We start from the raw sequence: 19,343 nt of genomic DNA, 5'->3' as shown, positions 1-19,343 counted from the left end.
ATGGATAATGGTATCACTTTTTAGAGTACATGTGAAAATGTACTTTAAATAGAAGCACTTCCAAATGCATTGATATCAGTTTCAATGTTTCCCAAGGGTCTGAAAATATGAAACATAATTTACTGGAGTTGTCTCAGTGAGGACTAACGACATTAGCCAAGTGAACAGGCTAACATAGCATCTGTTTGTCTCCTTGAAATATTTGCATGAATTTGTGGGTGGTGGTGTGACTAGATACTGAAATTGGGTATCGTTGGATTCTGTATATTTTTCTACACAAGGGTTTGTGCATTTGTTCTTTTTTTCACAGTATGCAGACCTCCATTGTCTTATGTGGCTTTGGGATTGGAAAATTGTAATAACTAAAGAAAAAAGCATGTCTATATGAATGATGCATATTTGTTCTTCAGCATATTAAGGCGATCTCTGTCTGTCAGGTTTGGAAGGTAATTGTGCTGAGACTTTAGTTTTTCCAGTCCCGGAAAACTGATGAAAAACTGCACTCCTCTCTAGGCTGTGACCTAATAAAACCATGATGCAAAACTGGAGATGAAAAGCCAGTTACTTTCTTCTCCTTGACCAGGGACACTCCTTGGTCACTCTCTTATCTGGGGTTTCCTGGGGCTCCCACTTTCAATATATTCCATGATATAAACTATGCAGTTTCTGGACACAGTCGTTTTCACAATTTTGTCTTTAATCAGTCTTTATTCTTCAGAAGATACAGTACTAAAATAAACAAGTTTAAAAAAAAGTCTTAAAAAAGTAATAAAGCATACATATACTACATATTAATTACTGAACAGTCTACTGTCCAAAAAAGGCACTAAATCCTGAAATAAGACATACATGATTTAGCTATTTTGAGTTGATACAACAGTAATTTGTAATATAATTGTATAGAATATTTATATATTTGTAATATATTCACATATTGAACGTGGACAGAATAACAGGACAAACTCCCTCACGGTTTCCCTCAAACAGAAACAGTCAATTGCAATTAAACCCAAAGATTTGGGTTCCTCTCTCCATGCAAGTATTAAATCAGGGACATCATGAAGGGTGCATTATGATATAAATACAAAGAAGACAAGAATTATTTTAATTCAATAAAGGGATTACACGTAGAGGTCACTGACGTTATATTTCAGCTGACAGTAGGTAACACTTTTCCCTTCTAATGAAGTCACAAGGACAGGACCGAAACAGACCCGCATCATAAATGTATTTAAGGTGGTCGAACCACTGGCACTTTCCCTGGACTGTTCAGTGACTCAGACCTCTTCTCAGCTTTCCTTCTCTGATGGACTGATGGACTATAACACTAAAATCCTCCATTTAGAGCCACATAAGAAAAAAAACAAAAGATTTAAATATTGTGGTACATTAGTCGAAGCTTCTTTTTAAAAGTTGAACACACTTGTTTTAATAGCAACCTTTAGGAAATGAAGATTGTCAAATGCTACTTCTTGATGCCACATCTTGTTTTTTATACTTAAGCCTTAAGAGAAGATTCATAATCTTCGCACAGAGACAGAAAGTCATAAAGTGAAATATGGTTAGGTTACATCTAATATTAAAGGCTCCTTGTGCAAAAAGAGGGCAATTTACCTTTAAGAGTATTTTTTTTACTCCAAAGAATACACTAGGACAAAGGAGAGAATATTTGAACTTCTGGAGTGAAATTGCAGATAATGAAAAGAACATGCTAAAACAAGCTTAGTCCTAAGTGATGGACATTTCTATGTTGAAAAATTTCAGACTCAAGTGCGAAATTCATTAATTAATGTCTCAAAAATCAGAGATTTACAAGATTTGAAGCAGCACTTCCAAGAGTTGTCTTGTACATCATGTTTAAAGAGCCTATCAGTGGCTCTGTTGAAATCAGCTCTCTAAGAACTGAATAACCACTACACTGCCCTTCTGCTTCTCCCACTGGTTAAGGAGCAGATGGAAGGACAAAACACATGATTTGCATGAGAGCAGTAACATGTTCTTAAAATGTAAATTTAGATTCACTATGGCCTTCAGCCCTAAAGTGACATTGTGGGGATCTGTACAGCTACACCAAATGACTGCTTAAGTGGATATATTAAATTGGATATTTATTTAAAGTGGTTCTGGACGACGATCAACAATTAAGAATTCTAATCGTTTATCATCCATCTTCTGTAATCAACATTTGTAACTGATATGTGGACCCATGTGAATGGGCATGTACCTTCGTATCCCACCAACAGAACATGGTGACCCAGTACCATGGTTGCTGAGTCTCTGTCACAGTCCTGTGCTGCTCAAAGTGTTTGCAGTGTCAAAACCTGACTATCTTCAGTGTCCAACACAGCACCCAACTACAGGACATTATGAGGTTACACACGGTGCAGTTAACAGCATTTCGTCTGATTGCTTTTAAAGAAGCCTGTAGAAGAGCCGACCTGACCTTGGTCAGGTGACGGTGAAGCTCATGATCACTGAATAAGGCTCATATGATTTCCAGCTAGCAGGCCCAGGTCTCATGACTTAAGAGGTATCGTAATCTCGCCACTAGGGGGAAACACGGTGTGGCTGGCGATGGATCTTAACCACACGAAGTCTGCGAAAAGAAATCAAAAGGTTGGCTTAGAGGCAAACAGCACCTTGGCCGGCCGTGAGCGCAGGACGTTCCTTAGAAGGAAAAGGTCTTTCAGTCAAAAATGCAAGTGAGGCGAATGAACAGCAATTAGCTTTGTGCAATAACGTGAAGCTAATTGGCGGTTCCTTGCTAGCCACAGAAGAATGGTAGACCTGTTCCGTCCTACTAGATGTTGTGTGCAAATTTCTGTTTTATATGGGTTTAGTTAGCAAAGCGCACATGGAAAAAGCACTGTTTGAGTTTCTGTTTCACAGACACTTAGGCCTGTTTGGCAGGGCACCATATAAACGTTATGGTACTGAGGTGGCAGTTGTAGGAGTTAGTTGTAGGAGTGGGGATAATGTGGGGTTATTAGTCTCAGAACTCTACAGTTCCTTCAGTCATTAGTGGTAAGGTATCATCAGCCAGGCATATCGCAGCATTTTCTCTAATCTCCCTTCAAATCACATCTCACACTCACATCACTCTGTCTCCTCCCCTCCTCACACCAATCCCAATCTCCTCCTTTGGCAGATGTGTGTGTGTATGTGTGCGTGCGTGTGTGTGTGTGTGTGTGTCTAGCAGGTTCCTCAATCGTCATCAAGCACCTCGGCCTTGATGTCGTTGCTGCCCCTGCGCTGCTGAGCCAGTGCCAGGATGCTGTGGTTGACCGCTGCCATCTCTACAGCCAGGGTGATGGGGTCCTGGTGCTCACTGGGGCCCGTGCTGTCATCCTGGGGGGAGGAGGGAGACCAGGAGACAGCTGTCAGTCTGGAGCCCTCCGCCTGCTGCCCCGCCCCACTGCCTGAGCCTGGGCCCTGACTGCCTGGCCCTGCCCCCCTGAGAGGCCCCGCCCTGCCTTGGCCCAGTCCTGGCCAGGCTGCCAGCCAGCTGGGAAACACAGTGGGCACCTACAATCGCAAGAATGGCTTTTTAGATCACAAATTCAAAATGACTCTCTGTGGCTGAGTATTCTGGTGTGCAGAGGCAGTGTGCAAAAAAACTTTGATAATTAGCTGATAATTAGCTGAGTTGTGTTATGTTATTATGCATTGTGTTATACAATGCATTAACGGAACAAATCTGTGTTACACATGCATGTATATCTGGAGTCATTTGATAAGTCATCGGTTCCAGTCCTAGAGAGCCCGGCACAATTTGGTGATTTCCGTTCTGAAACACAGCCAATTCATCATCACTTAATTACCAGGTTAAATAAGTGTATCGGGGATGTTTGAGCAGGGATATCAGCAAAGCGTGCTGGACTCTAGCACCCCCCCTGCACATGAGCAGTGTAGCCTTGGAACAGACAGTTAATAAAGAACTATTATATCGAACAATTATATTTGTGTAATACCACACGGTAATGTGAACTCCAACCCCATGCCACATATGTCTGATCAGTATGAATATAATAGCTTAACAAGCTATGGCAAGCATGAGGAAAGACACCGTGTGGTACTGAAGGCCTGTCTGTGTTGGCAGCATGTCCTGCGTACCTGAACGGGCGAGGACAGGTCCCCTCTGCCGAAACCAAAGCCTCTGGCCAGTGCTCTCTTTTCAAGAAGAAAAATACAAAAAAAGAAAAAAGAAACATGAAATTAACAGTTGGGGACTGATCCAAATTCGCGGTCTTCTCTGATCCGTGTCGGACTAAACGCGGGATCGACGGAGGCCGGACCGCTGGACCGTTTATGAAGTAGCGTGAGTAAACGAGGTCTTTACCGCGCCCAGGCCCTGCTCTGCCACCGGCTCGCTGTACTCGGTGCCGTCCGCCTCGTCCCCGTTGGACTGGCCCCCCGGGCTCTGCACGTCTATCCCATGGCTTTCCAGGATTGCTGCTTCTTCGAAAAAAAAAACACACCTTGCCATAACCTATCCGAGATCGCAGCGGACCGGCATGCAGGGGAGTTACACGGCCCGGGAAAGTGGACTGGCAACCAGAGTGCTGACGCAGAGGTGCAAACCCTCAAATACTCAAATACCTCAAATACTCAGTGTTAACCCAAGTAACACTGAAAAACACTACTGCTGCGTAATACGTGACAAGCCCGGCCCCCGCGGGACCTCAGCGTTACCTATGTTGGCCCTTCTCTTTATCTCCTTTCGTCGATTAGCAAACCAGTTGTACACCTTCAGAGACGTGACCCTCTCCAGATCAGAAAGCTTCTTTCCTGGTCATAAAGTCAGTGCGAACTTCATCAGTAAATTCCCTGGATGGCAAACTCCAACAATGGCTTCACACGCATGCGGTCGGTGTTTTTATGGCAAGAGAATTCATCTCACCTGGCTTCTGTATGACAGCGTTGCAGGCATTGGCAATTTCCTCTCGCTTTGCCTCATCTGGGTACTGGTTGTCATTAAAGTAGCTGAAGAAAGAGAAACAGTAAAGAAACACCCCACAATGTTGTTATTCGGACGATGAACGAAGCACCCTTAAAATAGGGGTTAGTCACCTGTGGTCCTGGAGGTCACAGCCTCATGTGGTGAGTGTTTTCCTTGGTCTAACTCAGCTGCTTCACCTCAGCTCATAACCAAATGCAGGGTGTGCCCACCAGAAGTCAGTGTGACTGCTCATCTCCCACCAACACTCCCACTCTGCCTGAACGCAACCCGAAAACGTGGGACGCGGGTGGAAAATGTGGGACGCGGGATGCATGGACAGCAGGAAAAGCGTTTAAATCGCTCTGAGACAATGGTCGTCATTTAGCTCAGCACAGAACCAGAACTGACTTCATTTGATATGATGAACAGCCAACCATAAGTGAGGATCCATCAGGTTTTTAAAGAGCTCTCTATTCACACTGAAATACTGACAGACCTATTCACTAAAAAGGTCCAAAAACCTGTAAAGATGCAAAAAGATTTTTGGATCAAGTAACAGATATAGCTCATTTGCCACTTTATTTTTATCGCCACTGGAATCCAAAGGTGGAATAAACGTTTGTTTTGTATATATACATTTTACTATATATGTATTGTACTATATGGCAATACATGAATGGGCAAGTGCACAGAAATTATTTAAAAAGTCCTTACCCACAAATATTAACGTACACCTTCATGACCTGACCTGAGCTCCCCCTTCCATGACCGTTTCTCTCTCTACAACGTTCTCGCTTTTATTTTCGAATGTTCACAACTCATCCAGATTTGAGATCTTTTCCTTCTCTTAGTGCACTCCGCAGGCCACAGAGCTTCCCCTGCCGACTCTACGCCCAGAGCGTCCGCCCCGCCCCCCCGTGGCCGCAGTCTCACCTCTCCATGACGGCGAGGCACTCTTTCCTCCAGGTGAAGCGGCTGCCGCGGCGCAGGCGGAAGCTGCCGGGGCCGCAGCCGACGGGGGCAGCGGACTGAGGCCACTCCACCATGTCCTCCAGGGCCACGGGCGCAGGCTTCATGGCCAGGGTAGCACCTGGGACACAAACACGACAGCTTGTCAGCCGCGAGGCCCGTTGGACAGGGCGCGCCGGGCGCTGGGGGCTTGCGCCGACCTCTCGGAGCCCCGGGGCGGCGAGGTGGTGGTGGTGGTGGTGGTGGGGGGGGGGGGGGCTTTCTCTCACGACTCGTATGCCCACTCTTACCTCCGGCGGACGGGTGTGATGATGATGATGAAACAGGGGGTCCAACAGATGCAAGGGTGGGGTTAGACTCTACAGCTCCCATCTCCAATAGCCAAAATGACACGTTTTGATACTTTCTCCACAGACTAATTTTCATATGAGGCAATTGTGAGTGAGAGCTTTGATTTAATGAAGACTATGACTACTGCTGATAGACTGTTGATACTTTATTCATATATTCTCAAATCTGATTAAAACACTCCTGACAATTACTTTTGGCATTTATCCAGTATTTAACAAGTGACATCAGTACTGGTAGACATTTGGGAGATACAGTAAAATGGACATGAAAGAGTTCAGCACTGGCTGTTTCTTCCAAGTAATGAGGACATTTATGCAACTTAAACATTAATACAGACAAAGAAGCGTTTTGGTGCTGACATGGGGCAGCTGAGAAATGAATTACACAGACACACACACACACACACACACACACACAAACACAAACACAAACACAAACACACACACATGCACACAGGTTATGAGCTGGAATTCTCCTGAATATGGGCACATAGTGTAAGAAGCACCGTGAGTTGTGTTATATGCTGAATTACATATAAACGCTTGTTTTAGTCCAAGCCTAACCATTCTCCTCTTCTCATCAATAATAATTCCTCTCTTGAATAATACAAAAACACCATGTTTTACAGCCTACATTTGACACTAGTAATACTTTCCACAGCATACAGGATATGTTTAAGTGTTTTTCCCTCTAGTCAAGAAGCCCGTTGGTGCTGTACTGTGCACTCAGCCAAGGCTGCTACAGAGTCCACACATCTCAACAGAACAAACATCAGGTGTAGGCTAGAGCTCCTCTGCCTGCCCTGCGACACACAGCCGTCTACAGGAGGCGTCGTCTTTCGCACAGAGTCGGCCGGCGGGGATTTGCCCAGATTCGCGGCACAGACAGAGACCAGGACACAGTGGATGGATATGAGCGCTTTAATAATGGATCGATCGCGTCGAACAGCTGAAGAGGGACTGCGCGGGGGGGAGCAGGGTGGAGCTGGCCTGCCGGTGGGGGTGGGGTTGGGCATTACCGGGCATGGTCTTCTCCAGCTGGTACCAGCGGTAGAAGGCCCGCTTCTTCTGCTCACTCAGGTCCGAGCCCTGCTGCAGGAGCCAGTGGGAGATCCGGCTCTGACTGATGCCTGCAGGATACACACACACACACACACACACACACACACACACACACACACACACACACACGATAAAAGGCGTCTCCTTATGACAGCAGAGGAAAACGGCAAACCCGCGACACCAAACGGGCACAGAGGAGCACGGATAACGGACCAGCAGGCGGAGCTAGGGATCTGCAAACAGCAAGCCTGCATACTTCGGACGTTATCGGATATCCACCAGCGAAGTGCCGGCGCTCTAGCCGGAGCTGGTGCTAGTTTTGGTTCAGGTTCTTACAAGAACTGGCCCGCCTTTCCACTGGTCTGAGAGCTGAAGGATTCTGTGTCTGACTTCGGTGTTCCCCAGCCCGGAAAAACAAGTCGACAGAAATCGACGGCATAAAAACACGGATCACAATATTTGTTTGCTTTGAGAGGATATCTGACCACAGAGAATTAACTCTGATCGTCTCGGTGCAGTGGGATTACATGCAAGACCACAAGCGCTTTGTTTATATTATGAATATGTACAGTTATTGCGAAACAACTTATCAATGTTTTCTGGCAGACTATATATTAGAAAAATGAATTAACTATGGCAAAATAGTGAATCTCTGGGAAATGGCAGATAAACAACTTTACGAGTGACAGCAAGGCCCCGCCCTGCCGCCGCTGCCATCACAGATTTCTCAGATCCAGACCAGGAAGATTAAGGGCCCAGATCGGACCAAGCTTGCTAGCTGAGAAGCAATTCCAGGACCAGTTCTTTTGCGGCAGAAAAGCACAGAACAGCTTAAGAGTTTTGCTTCAGCACCAGAACCACAAAAGTGCTACAAGTGTCCAGAGCACCTACCTGTGACTTGGGCAACTACAGCCTGAGAAATTCGCCGACTCCCTAAGAACGCCTTGATCTCCTCTTTGATTATATTACTGTCCTTTCTAGACACAGTGTGAGAGAGGGAGAGAGAGAGAAAGAGAGAATTGTTTAAAAAAATGTCCATTTGACTGAGTGAAGGTTGTGAGTCAGATCCAAAACACCCACCACAGCAGCCTTACTGAGCTGCCAGACTGACCTCATCAGCTCCTCCACCTTGTCATCAATGTCCATCTCCTCCTCGGGGGGCTCGAAGCCAAAAGGCCGAGCAGGGGCGTGGCCGAGTGGGTACTGGGGCGGAGAGAGTTTCCCATTGCTCACGGGCACCAAGGCATCTCTGCCGTTCTGAGCGGGTGGCGCCGTCACCACGGGGACTGGCACGGCGACGGTGGGGGGCGGAGACGTGTCGTAGCTGACGGGTGACGGGGACAGGGCGCTGCCGTGGAAGGCGGTCTGCGTAGCGACGGTGGCCCTCGGCGACAAGCTCGGAGCGCCGCCGCCGGCCGCTGCGCCGGGGTTACCTTCCGAGGGGGCGGAGTCAGCCACGGGCCGGGCACCTCCCCCCCCCCACGGGGAGTGGCGGCGGCCGAACTTCTGCACGTGCTCGCGCTCGAGCCTCTCCAGTGTGTCCAGCGCGTGCAGGACCTCCTGCCTCGTCATGCCACTGTGACGCAGGCGCTGCAACAGATCGATCTGCTCGATGGTGAAGCGAGGCTCGTCCGTGTAGTGAGACATTCTGCCCGGAGCACACACACACACAGAGCGGGACAAACGATGGACTTGCAGTAACAGCAGCACCCTGCCGCTCTAGTGGTTCGCTTCTACTGTGGGGCGTCTGGACGGCGACGTCACAAGCAAGAACGATACACCGTAAGTGCTCATTGAAAAAAAAGAAGAAAGAAGCAGGCCAAGTGCTGAGAGGCAGGCCTGGTAAACCAAACTACAGGAAAACAACAAGGCTAGCACACACAGTACACCAGAACTAACAATACTAGGCTCCAAATCACCGCTCCTGCCATTTCTTCAGTTATAGCCACTCTAAGGGCAATGGCAACCTCTGCTATGCTTACCCTCCAATCGCTGCAGGGGAATATGAAGCCTCTCGGAGGTGAAGTCAAGGATAATACATGCATTACTAGAGGATTTTAAATGGTCTTTACCCAGCACACAGAGAGCTGAGGCTGCACGGAGGAGGGAGGTGGTTAACTTAAGGGAAAATTGCCAAGAAACATTTCCATCCAAGATAGCCAAGCAACTTTTAACAAAAGAGCCAGTGGATGAGTCACTCAAAACAGACGTTTTATCGGAGAATAATTCTCACACTGCTGAGCTCAGCTTGTACACAGCGAAGGCGGACGCACGCGCGCGCAGCTACAGGGAGTTTCATGGATTTTGAAAGCAGGAGGGTAGCTGTTTTGATCTGGTGAACACAAGTCCACACGCCTGCACATCCCCCCCGCAGCACATCGAGAGTCCTCCCTTGAATTCTGATGCAATCTGTGTTCCATATGGAAGCAAGTCTTTAAATTCCAAACCAGGAATTGTGAAAAATGCAACAGCCATGTTGCTGTGGGCTCATTCCATGTCTACACCAACTCACCTAGACCTCTCAGTTCATGACATAGATTTTCTTGGAAAAAAAAAAAAAAAACCACGAAAACTTATATTAAACTCATGAGATCCTCAAAATCCCATCGCGCTACTCCAGGTACTTTTTGAGTTAGGAATGTTTAGCCCTCTTAGCTAAAATTCATCACTTCTCCAAGTCTTTGTATTTTGTTTATTCCAAGTCTCACCAACCGTGTGTTTTTCAGTGGATTGTGTTGAAATTTGTAACAAACATCCAAGAAACCCCAAGGATAATTTGCAACATGTAAATATATCTTCATGTAAATATTTGTTGCTCAATATTTTACAATTATCAAATTAATAAACATCATTTTTTACCCACGAAGGATTTTCAAAATATCTTCACTAGTTTTTACTTTCTTGCAACCAAATTTTCTTTCTGTGTAGTAATAATATAGTTCTATCATATCTAGAAGTTATTTGGAGCTGCATAAAATATTGATTGCCACATATCTTGCTAAATATAGCTTCAGAGCCGGAAACCCCACTTTTTAAGATATATGACTCCCCCCCCCCTCCCCACAAGAATGTTTATTCCAATTTCCTTAAAACATTTTTATGGCAATGTATTAATATTCTTTGTCAACATATAAAAAATTAAAGAAGTTATATTACTCCATCATTTAATACATTTACACATCTGTAAACGAGTATTTCTTATACTTGTACATGAAGACAAAGCCAGAGGAACATGAAATATTAAACATTACAAACTGAAATGTTGGTAAGACGTTGGTGTGTACCCTTCATATTCAGTCATCTGTGTATCTTCATCAGCTTCTGTTTCCACTGTGAATTCTGAGTCCTTTATCACACATGGAGGACACCACTTCTGTCCAGGCTTGACAGACTTCCCTGTGCGTGCGATAAGTGCCCTGGCTTTCCCTGCGTTTACGATCCTCAGTGAGCCTCGCCGTTTGCTGTTGGGATGCAAGTTGAAGGGATCACAACACTGTATCTGAAGAAAGCTATATTTCACCAAAAAGTACTTCTGGTGATGCAAACAAACTGTGGCATCACCCGTCAATTCAGAGCAGCCACTTCCCAACTTCAGTAGTTCCTTGTCTGTGCTCAACTCAGCCAAACTTGAAAGATTAACTTTTCCATTAGTGTAGGCAGTCTTGTGACAGTGTACCTCTTTTTGTAGGCTTTTTCCAACAGAGAAGGGCTCCACAGTCTACCTTTCACATCACACTGCTTAATAACGAAATTAATTTGGATTGCATTCTTGTATATACTACTGGGTATGTAGCAATCCATTTTGCAATCAGCCCAAACCTGTTTCAGGTAGGATTAGTCCAGACTTGTTGTATTGTTTTCTAATACTACTAGTTGATGATGTGAGAAATTAGTTCACCTGTACTAATTTACTTACAAGCTCTAACTTGTTCATTTCTTGACCCCACTGGAAATCAGGCTTAAGGATTGAAACCCTTGAAGTCAACATAGTACAAATATCTGTCTATGAAATAAAATCACAGAATGTAATATTGCAGCCAGCAAACATTACAAAAAATGATCAATTAATATTACATGAATACGAGTGTTGCATATTGCAATACATGTTGCAAATTCTCCTTATGGTTTGTGGGATGTTCAGCATACATTTCAACCCAATCCAGTGAAAAATGGGCAATTTGTGATGCTTTACATATACAAATTTTTTTTTAATAAAATCAGAAAAGTGATTACATTTATCCAAACTTCAAATATTGTGCCAAACATCAGGAGCTCATGACTAAAAGTAGAGCTATATGATTGTGCAAGGTTTTATCAAAGTTTTCATGACTTTATTTCAAGGAAACCCATGACATGAACTGGGAGGTCTAGAGGAACTGGCATGGACTGACCCTCTGAGTTTTACTAACAGAGTAAATATAACATAGAACTTGGCACTGACCAGATGGTGAAGTTAATCCGGCCAGTTCACATTCTCACAACTGAAAAAAATAGCTCTTATTATTACTACCCAGGGCAGACTACTTAAGCACGACACCCCTTCAGTGTCTTGTTTATGTCTGGCTATAAACAGGAGGCATGTGTTAACTGCATTCTCATTAAAAACATGAAAATGTGTGAGTCCTCTCTGGAACTGCAAGGTGCACACAGAGACTGGAGCAGGCATGCCTTGGTTAGGTTATGTTGGCTGCTTTAGCTGAACTCAACCACTTTGGCAGGACTCACAATAACGGACTGAATCGGAAGTGACCCGGTTGCTTTTAATTCAGTGTATTTGCTAGTGTATGCTGTAGGAGAGCTCAAGCATCAATCCATGACACCTTCAGTGTAGGTTTGGTAACACACACACACACTGCTATTGCTACGGTACGCTGTATAGTACATGATGCCCCATGAACAACGTTGTACTGCTGAAGTTGCTGTTCGGAAGAGCTCCTACGAAAATGTTTAGAGACCCTACAGGAAGGCCTAGATCAACATGAAGAAAAGCTTTGGGGTCTCATGTTTGTTAGTAGCATGTAGCTCTAGGGTAAGTTTGTACCGTGTACCGCTAAATTCGATTTTGTTTCCTTAGTTCCCTCCAACATACCGCTATAAGACCACACCAGCAATAACTGAGACTGAATCAGTACACACCACAGGTATCCAGCTAGCCGAGTTAATAGAGCGCCACAGAGAGCTCAAAGAAACAGGTGTGCAGTCTGCACAGATTCGGGACTTCGGATTTCAGGCTGGCACTGCAGACGTGAAATGGGGAAAATATCGCCCAATAGCCCCACTTGAATTGACTGGTTACACCCACAAGTCAGTACTACCAAAACTCAAGTTCAGGGTCGTTCATAAACTTCGGTATCGGTAATTAAATGATGCCTGAAGCAACACACACAACCCAACCCCCAAAACAAAACTGGATTCAGTTCAACTAAGCTAGCGACGTCGCGACTTCAATAACCAAACTCAGTGTCACCACACACGACGCAGAGTCTGTAAGATACGTCCTGAGCTCTTACCAAGGCAGACGGCTATTAGTAGAGGTCCTGGGGTGGCGACCTGACCAAAACAGTCACACGTCTCCAAACTGCACAGCCCATACAGTCCCAACCGCTAAAACTGGCCGCGCCGCCTTTACTGTCAATATTTCATATGAAGTTGTATCGCTAGCGTTAGCTTAGCTAGCAAGTGAGCTAACCTAGCCAGCTATTTTGCGTAACGTTAATATATATATATATATATATATATATATATATATATATATATATATATATATATATATATATATATATATATATATATAAATAAACAGCCATCACTAGCTAACATATAAGGTTAATTCACCGAATCATACTAACGTTTCCAGGCATCGATGTCAAGTTTGCAAATGTCGTGAAGGGGGTTGAAATGTTAGAACGGCGCTTTGACCAACAACACACTGGGCTGCTAATGAGAATATCGCTGTCCAGGCATCAGACTCTTACCTTATCGTGCTGGGCCTCCGTCCACCACACCATTTAACTGATCGGACCTCTATATCGGACCTGCAGCCACCGTTCCCTAAAGTCTCCCGTCACCAGATCTGCGGCAACATTTTTCAATGCCCCGCTCTCCCTCTGCCTTCCTTTAATTAGATTGCATTTCGAAGAAAAAAATGATTTGCCTTTGTCTGACTGACAGAAGCCATATTGATATTAACAGTAAACCATGTGCGGTTTCATGGGAGTCGTAGTTTCCTTGGCACGCAGCAAAGTGAAAACACTGAAACTTTTAGGAGTTGAAAACTACAAATCCAGTGGATAAATGTTACAGCATACATTTCTCAAATATGAAAAAGCTGGACGGCAGTACAAAATGTAGACTAATTTTCTGACATATTTTAAGATGTATGGAAAAAAGGGTAAATATTTTATGATGGAGAAAAATATCATTTTTGATGAAGAATTCTAATAATTCTATAACGGAAGTCAGTTCTCATTATAGTGTGTAGAGTTTAATCTGTAAAATGCATCACGGCTAATGTAGGCAATATGTGGATTCAATACAATAAAAGGCACTGGTTATTTCAATCATTAATTTAGGCACGAACCGGGAAAATGAAAAGAAAAATTTATTTAGTTACAAGACAGTTTAGGGTAATAAAACAGGAAAAGAGGAACAAAAAATATCCTTTGGTAACACTTATCAGTAGGACTCATATGCAAATATGGGAGCTGGTGAAGATCTATGACCTCTTGGCACTCATCAGCAGTTTTCACTTTGTACAGGTCTGCCCTGTTGGATTAGTGCAACTGTCCTGCGATTATCTAGTGACCAGAAACCACCGGACCCCTCGTGCAGCCTGTACACAAAATAAGCAATAATTATATAGAGAGGTCGCCATTACAATCATTGTAGAAGGGTAGTGGCGACCTCTAGTGTACACTCGTCAAATAGACAAGGTGTCATGAAGTTTGGTGTGCAAATTTATGGCATGACAAGTAATAGCACATGGAAGAATTTTAAGATGTTATTAGTTACATTGTGGAAAATGGAAGAATACTAATAACACCTCGGTGAATTTCATTTCAGGCTGAACTCAATATTTCAACGACAGAGATACCACATAGATATAATATGAAACATAAAATATATTCAAGCAAGTAATACAATTTTAATAAAATATGTACACAAAGGAAAGAAAGATATAACAAACATGCTCAAAAAAGTATATTCCCTCCAGTTTTGGTGGACTTCCAGAGAACACTCTGGATAAAAGGTATAGATTTTTGTGGTATCTTTATAGCCAAAAAACAAAACAAGACCAAGACTTGTGATTATCAGCAAAGTTTGGAGATTTTTCATTGGTGGCTCAGTGTTTTAGGTATTTGACTAGTAATCAGATGGTTGCTGGTTCAAGCCCCATGACTGCCAATTTGACACTTTTGGGCCCCTGAGCAAGACCCTTAATCCTCAGTTGCTCGAATTGTCATAATTGTAAAGTTCTTTGGATAAAAGTGTCAGATAAATACTGTAAATATAAATTGGTTTGACTAATTTTGACTGTTTCTCCTAATATTGTTAATTGCTTTTCTTTTATTGTAAACCATCTTTGAGTCCTTGAAAGGTGGTCTATAAATAAAATGTATTATTATTATGTAATTACAACTTTACAGATATTCTTACATCTTCAGACACATGAGCAGACATTTCATCATGATGTAAAGATGAAATAATCGCAATTTTAGATCTTTTAGATGGTTTTAGATCTACAGTTTAGTACCGTGGAGACTTGCTCAAGTTATACATAAGCCTATACTTTATAAACATTTTATCAGCATTCTCATGTTATTTGTCAATGAAGGTCAAGATGATGTTTTCTCTACTGGTATAGAAATAAATGATAGTACTATTATCCTGACAATCTACTAATTATTATTCCAAACCTTAAATAAATAAATACATAAACCACAGAGAGTCTATGATAGTTCAGGACTGGGTTTCTCAAAACCATCATAACACAAAGATCATCTTTATATGGTGAAGAGATCATTACACTAAACACTTTCTCTTTAGATGATCTTAACATTATACTGATTTAGGAAACAGGTCCCTGACCCATACTCATTTATTGACCACCTTTTGTATAAAAGAATGTGTTGCATTACTGTATATCAAACAAGTGGAAGAATGAGATCAGGTTTATTCTGGCTTTCCAAATAAAACTTGTAAAATACCAGTATTTTACCAGTAATGGTAATGGTATTGAACCTAATTAAACACAAATTGCTAAAAAAGGGGGGATGTGAGCCCTAACCTGGAGGGATGGTTCCAACAGATCTAAAGAAACTATTAGGCAGAGACATGCAGCAGCATCTACATTAAACAAAAATAATTTGGGTTCTAACTGTGTTCTATTCTTAAGTCGCATTCCATATATATATATATATATATATATATATATATATATATATATATATATATATATATATATATATATATATATATTCTTCTAGATTAATTCAAAAGGATGAGGTACTGCTGGAAAAAATTGCATCATATGCACACTTGCATGATTTATCAAGATCATGTATCCCAAAGGCGCAATATTTTTAAGAGGCTGATGGCATTAAAGTACATGAAATACAACTCTGAAAAAAATTAAAATATTTTGACCAGTTGTCAGGTTCTGCAAATAAATGCTCTACATATTTCTATTTGGAATTTTGGAGAAATGTTTTCAGTAATTTATAGAATAAAACAAAATTGTTAATTTTACTAAAACATGGTGCCAATATATAGTAAAATAAGAGAAACTAATCATTTTGCAGTGGTCACTTAATTCTTTCTAGAGGTGTGTATGAAAACTAATTAGTACAGAGAGTGGGCCTATGCCACTGTAGAAGCTTTCGACTTCTCTCGATTCAGCTTTGGCTCATTTTAGGCTCATCTTAGTCTCAACTTGGAGTGACAGGCTGAACCTGACTGTAGACAACAGATGTGCTATAATCAGAAGGTTAGGCTTTAATGCAGCTGAACCTTTGATGCTGCTTGAACACACATTCAGAGCAGCAATTAATATTTACAGCTCCACAGACACTGAAAAGAGAAGCAGAGAATATACAAACTTCCCCTGCCCTCCATAATTAGATCTGTATAGCACAATATAGCCTTACAGCTTTCCACTGGATTCCTTCTTTTCTGCATGTCAGCAGTCAGACTTATCTGTCTACACTGGTCTCTGCTAGCCTGTTGTTCATAATGCCCAATGCTCCAACCCCACCAGAGAATTCATTATGCCGGTTAGCGGAGCCGGACGGTCGTGGATGGCCATTGGCCGTCTCGGACAACTGCTTCTGCATTATGGCCAAGTTAACCTTGTTCGCGGCCAGGAAGTCCCTCATGGAGATCATCTCGCCGGACATCCTGCGCCCGTCCGTTTCGCTCTCGTTCACGGCATCTGTGTCTATGGAGATGTTGCGGACGCGTGTCCGGAAGTGTCCGGGCACCACGGCGTTCCGGCCCGGCCGCAGGGTCCTTCCCGGGCAGTGGCGACACGGCACCTGCAACCTCTTCAGGAGCCAGTTGAGCACCTGCTTGATGACGATGGAGATGATGTTGAAGAGCGAGTAAATGCAGCAGGCTCCCATCAAGATGAAGAGGAAATTCCCCAGGCTGTAGAGGGTCTGAGTCGGGTACGAGGCCCGCTGCCCGCTCACCATGTCCCCAAAGCCAATGGTGCTGAACGCCACGAAGCAGAAGTAAAGCGAATCCAAGTAATCCCATCCCTCCATGGAGGAGTACATGGCGGAAGCGCAGCAGGATATGATCACGGCCGCCACGCAGAGGATCAGCATCACGCAGTAGACGGAGGGTTTCCACCCCGCCAGGCCGTCTCCTGCCCCATGCCTACTGCTGCCCGAGGCCCGCGTGCTGCCGTGAGGAAGCACGCCCTTCCACCGGTGTCGCACTTCATGGCAGGACTTGAGAACGAAGGCCAGCACGGTTATGATTCTCTCCAGGAAGAGGTTGAAAAACAAGATAGTCGCCGCACAGCCAATTAGGCCGTAAAAGATGAGGAAGATCTTTCCGCCGACTGTGGCGGGGGTGGTCATCCCAAACCCTGGCCAGGATGTGGAAGGAGAAAAAGGTTTAGTCCCTGTTCTTATAAGACAGACACTTAGCTTTAAATATGGCACACAATGTGCTCTATATTGCCAGTGGTCTGCAATATAATTGCTATGGTTACCCATGAGGTAATCTGTACGGGCACTAATTATTTTGCTGTTCCTGCTAATAAAAAGACTTTAGCTAGAATTCACTAAAATAAAGCCATAGAATAATTCCATTCTACATTTAATAGTTCTGTTTCCATATGACCGTGCTGATGTGTAAAATGCATAATAAGCTTATTAGTAAACAAACAAAAAAATAATAATAAAAAGAAAAGAGAAAGAAAAGACAATCACGCATGTTCTAGAACAAGACAGAAGGAACTTTGGTAATCAGAGCCCAATAACTTATACTGCATAAGACCTCACGCTAGATAAACCAGAAATGTGACTAAAGACGTAAAGTGAGATAACAGAATTACAGAATCATTTGTTTCCAGCGGGGGAAGTAACCCCAGTTTGCCTTTAAAGCTAGCAATTATAATCATCTGTTGGGAAAGTCTAATAACCCATCGTTTTTCTCTTTTTAAAGAAAACGTAGCCTAATATAGGCTACTACTCTACACATTTGAAAAAGTAACTATTCGTGTTAACATGTACACATTTTTCAAACGAGAAACAGGTCGGTTCCTGGTCCAGTCTACAGTAGTTAAAACATAATGGTTCATAACTTATCCCAAACTGCGGATTATATATTCTTACCAACAGTGGAAACTACTGTCCCGACGAAATAGAAAGATCCAGGGAAATCCCAGCGAGGTTTTAGGTTGTCCACCCGGATCCCAGCTATGGTGGCTTCCTCGTAGTATCTGAGAAAGCTTTCCAAGTCACTTTTGCTCAGATTGTGCTTTTGGCTGAAGTGCTCGAATCTCTGACACCACTTGTCTTTCGCCTGTTTCTCTTTGGGGTGCTCAAGTGCTGAGAATACAGCGGCTCCGCACAGGAGGTACAGAAGAATGAGGAGCGCCAGCATTATAAACCTTGCGTTGTCTTCGTTCGCTGGACCAAACCCACAACAGCAAACACCTCGACATGCCATTATTTCACTGTTGCAGAGGGCAGAAAAGGTCTCCACTTCCTACAATTAACCGAGCTCCACAAGCAAAAGTCAAAAGACTCCTCGTCGTCCATCATTGTTGGTGTTCACTTGCAATAAAACGCATTTTTAAAAAGAAAAACATCACAGTCACACGAACGCCGCAATCTCTGGGTGTTACCGCGGTGTAAGACCCTGGCAAATAAGACAATACAAGGCATGAGTGATTTTAACCAGTAAAGGCTACAGAAAACGTCAAAACCCTCGCATCTATCTCGATTCCGACCTTAGAAATAGCCAAAATGCACCGCAAAAGTCCTCATGCTCGTCAAGGCTAAAAACTTGTTGAACGACGCCCAACTTTTGTTAATTATGTTCCACCCTTTCGCCGGCACCGCAGGCTGGCTGTCGAAGAGATAAAAAACGTTGTGAGGCGAAAGATTCACCAACAACCACAAGAGAAGCGTGGTTCTCAGTTCTCAGAAACTTTCACAGCATACTACTCTACCTACCTCAAGGAGTTCTCGAGTGCTGGTCTGTATTTTATATTTCGGTCTCTTCCGTCTTAAATTTCTTTCAGCTCCATCCCAAGGGTGCACTTTGTACTTAAGACGGTAAGTTTCCATTGCAGTCACACGTCAAATAAAAGGTTCTGTCCGACTCTACACCAGAAACGATCTCTACGTCAGCTCGGTCGCCTCTCCCATGCGTCCGCCGAGGTTATATTATTCCTCGCATATGTGAACACGTTTCATTTCACCTCAAAACGCTATCTGACGGAAAGATTCAACGACGAATGAGCCGAGCACGACGGAGCTTGCAGTCTTCGGAACAGGCAACGCCAG

General features: G+C 43.6%; 2 protein-coding genes across 15 annotated transcripts; both read right to left on the bottom strand.

Annotated features, from left to right (window-relative positions):
• Positions 1-676: 676 nt before the first annotated feature.
• On the bottom strand, positions 677-13,520 carry hmbox1a (homeobox containing 1a). 14 transcript variants are annotated; one of them, XM_081721925.1, is made up of 12 exons: positions 10,997-11,222; positions 10,605-10,781; positions 8,432-8,968; positions 8,212-8,297; positions 7,278-7,388; positions 5,873-6,029; positions 4,901-4,983; positions 4,693-4,788; positions 4,340-4,458; positions 4,114-4,170; positions 3,223-3,525; positions 677-2,596 (listed from the first exon to the last, which is right to left on the bottom strand). In XM_081721925.1, exons 1-12 carry the CDS (start codon positions 11,119-11,121, stop codon positions 2,582-2,584), a joined length of 1,866 nt encoding a protein of 621 aa, XP_081578051.1. In that variant the 5' UTR covers positions 11,122-11,222; the 3' UTR covers positions 677-2,581. The 14 variants fall into 14 exon arrangements, with proteins under 14 accessions (XP_081578051.1, XP_081578060.1, XP_081578056.1 ...); XM_081721934.1 differs by lacking the exon at positions 10,997-11,222 and adding an exon at positions 13,296-13,520 and having other exon boundaries at positions 677-3,525; positions 8,432-9,067; XM_081721930.1 differs by lacking the exon at positions 10,997-11,222 and adding an exon at positions 13,296-13,520 and having other exon boundaries at positions 677-3,525.
• A 2,288-nt stretch (positions 13,521-15,808) lies between these two features.
• On the bottom strand, positions 15,809-19,320 carry kcnk13a (potassium channel, subfamily K, member 13a). Its single transcript, XM_027001491.3, has 2 exons — positions 18,165-19,320; positions 15,809-17,413 (listed from the first exon to the last, which is right to left on the bottom strand). The coding sequence occupies exons 1-2, from the start codon at positions 18,499-18,501 to the stop codon at positions 16,512-16,514; spliced, it is 1,239 nt and encodes a 412-aa protein (XP_026857292.2). The 5' UTR covers positions 18,502-19,320; the 3' UTR covers positions 15,809-16,511.
• Between the last annotated feature and the right edge of the window lie 23 nt (positions 19,321-19,343).

Source organism: Electrophorus electricus, chromosome 10, assembly GCF_041902795.1.
Source record: "Electrophorus electricus isolate QZ-2024a chromosome 10, ASM4190279v1, whole genome shotgun sequence".
NCBI lineage: Eukaryota > Metazoa > Chordata > Actinopteri > Gymnotiformes > Gymnotidae > Electrophorus > Electrophorus electricus.
Note: the sequence above shows the minus strand (reverse complement) of the source record. Positions and strands in the feature narration are given on the sequence as shown.

Excerpts from the sequence above, each read along its gene's own strand:
- hmbox1a (XM_081721923.1), bottom strand. The coding sequence starts at position 11,121 with ATGGATTGCTACATACCCAGTAGTATATACAAGAATGCAATCCAAATT. Across the intron at positions 8,969-10,604 it reads CAGATGACTGAATATGAAGG|AATGTCTCACTACACGGACG; the intron begins GTACACACCAAC and ends TGCTCCGGGCAG. Across the intron at positions 3,526-4,113 it reads ACCTGTCCTCGCCCGTTCAG|GTGCCCACTGTGTTTCCCAG; the intron begins GTACGCAGGACA and ends TTGCGATTGTAG.
- kcnk13a (XM_027001491.3), bottom strand. The coding sequence starts at position 18,501 with ATGGCATGTCGAGGTGTTTGCTGTTGTGGGTTTGGTCCAGCGAACGAA. Across the intron at positions 17,414-18,164 it reads GACAGTAGTTTCCACTGTTG|GGTTTGGGATGACCACCCCC; the intron begins GTAAGAATATAT and ends CATCCTGGCCAG.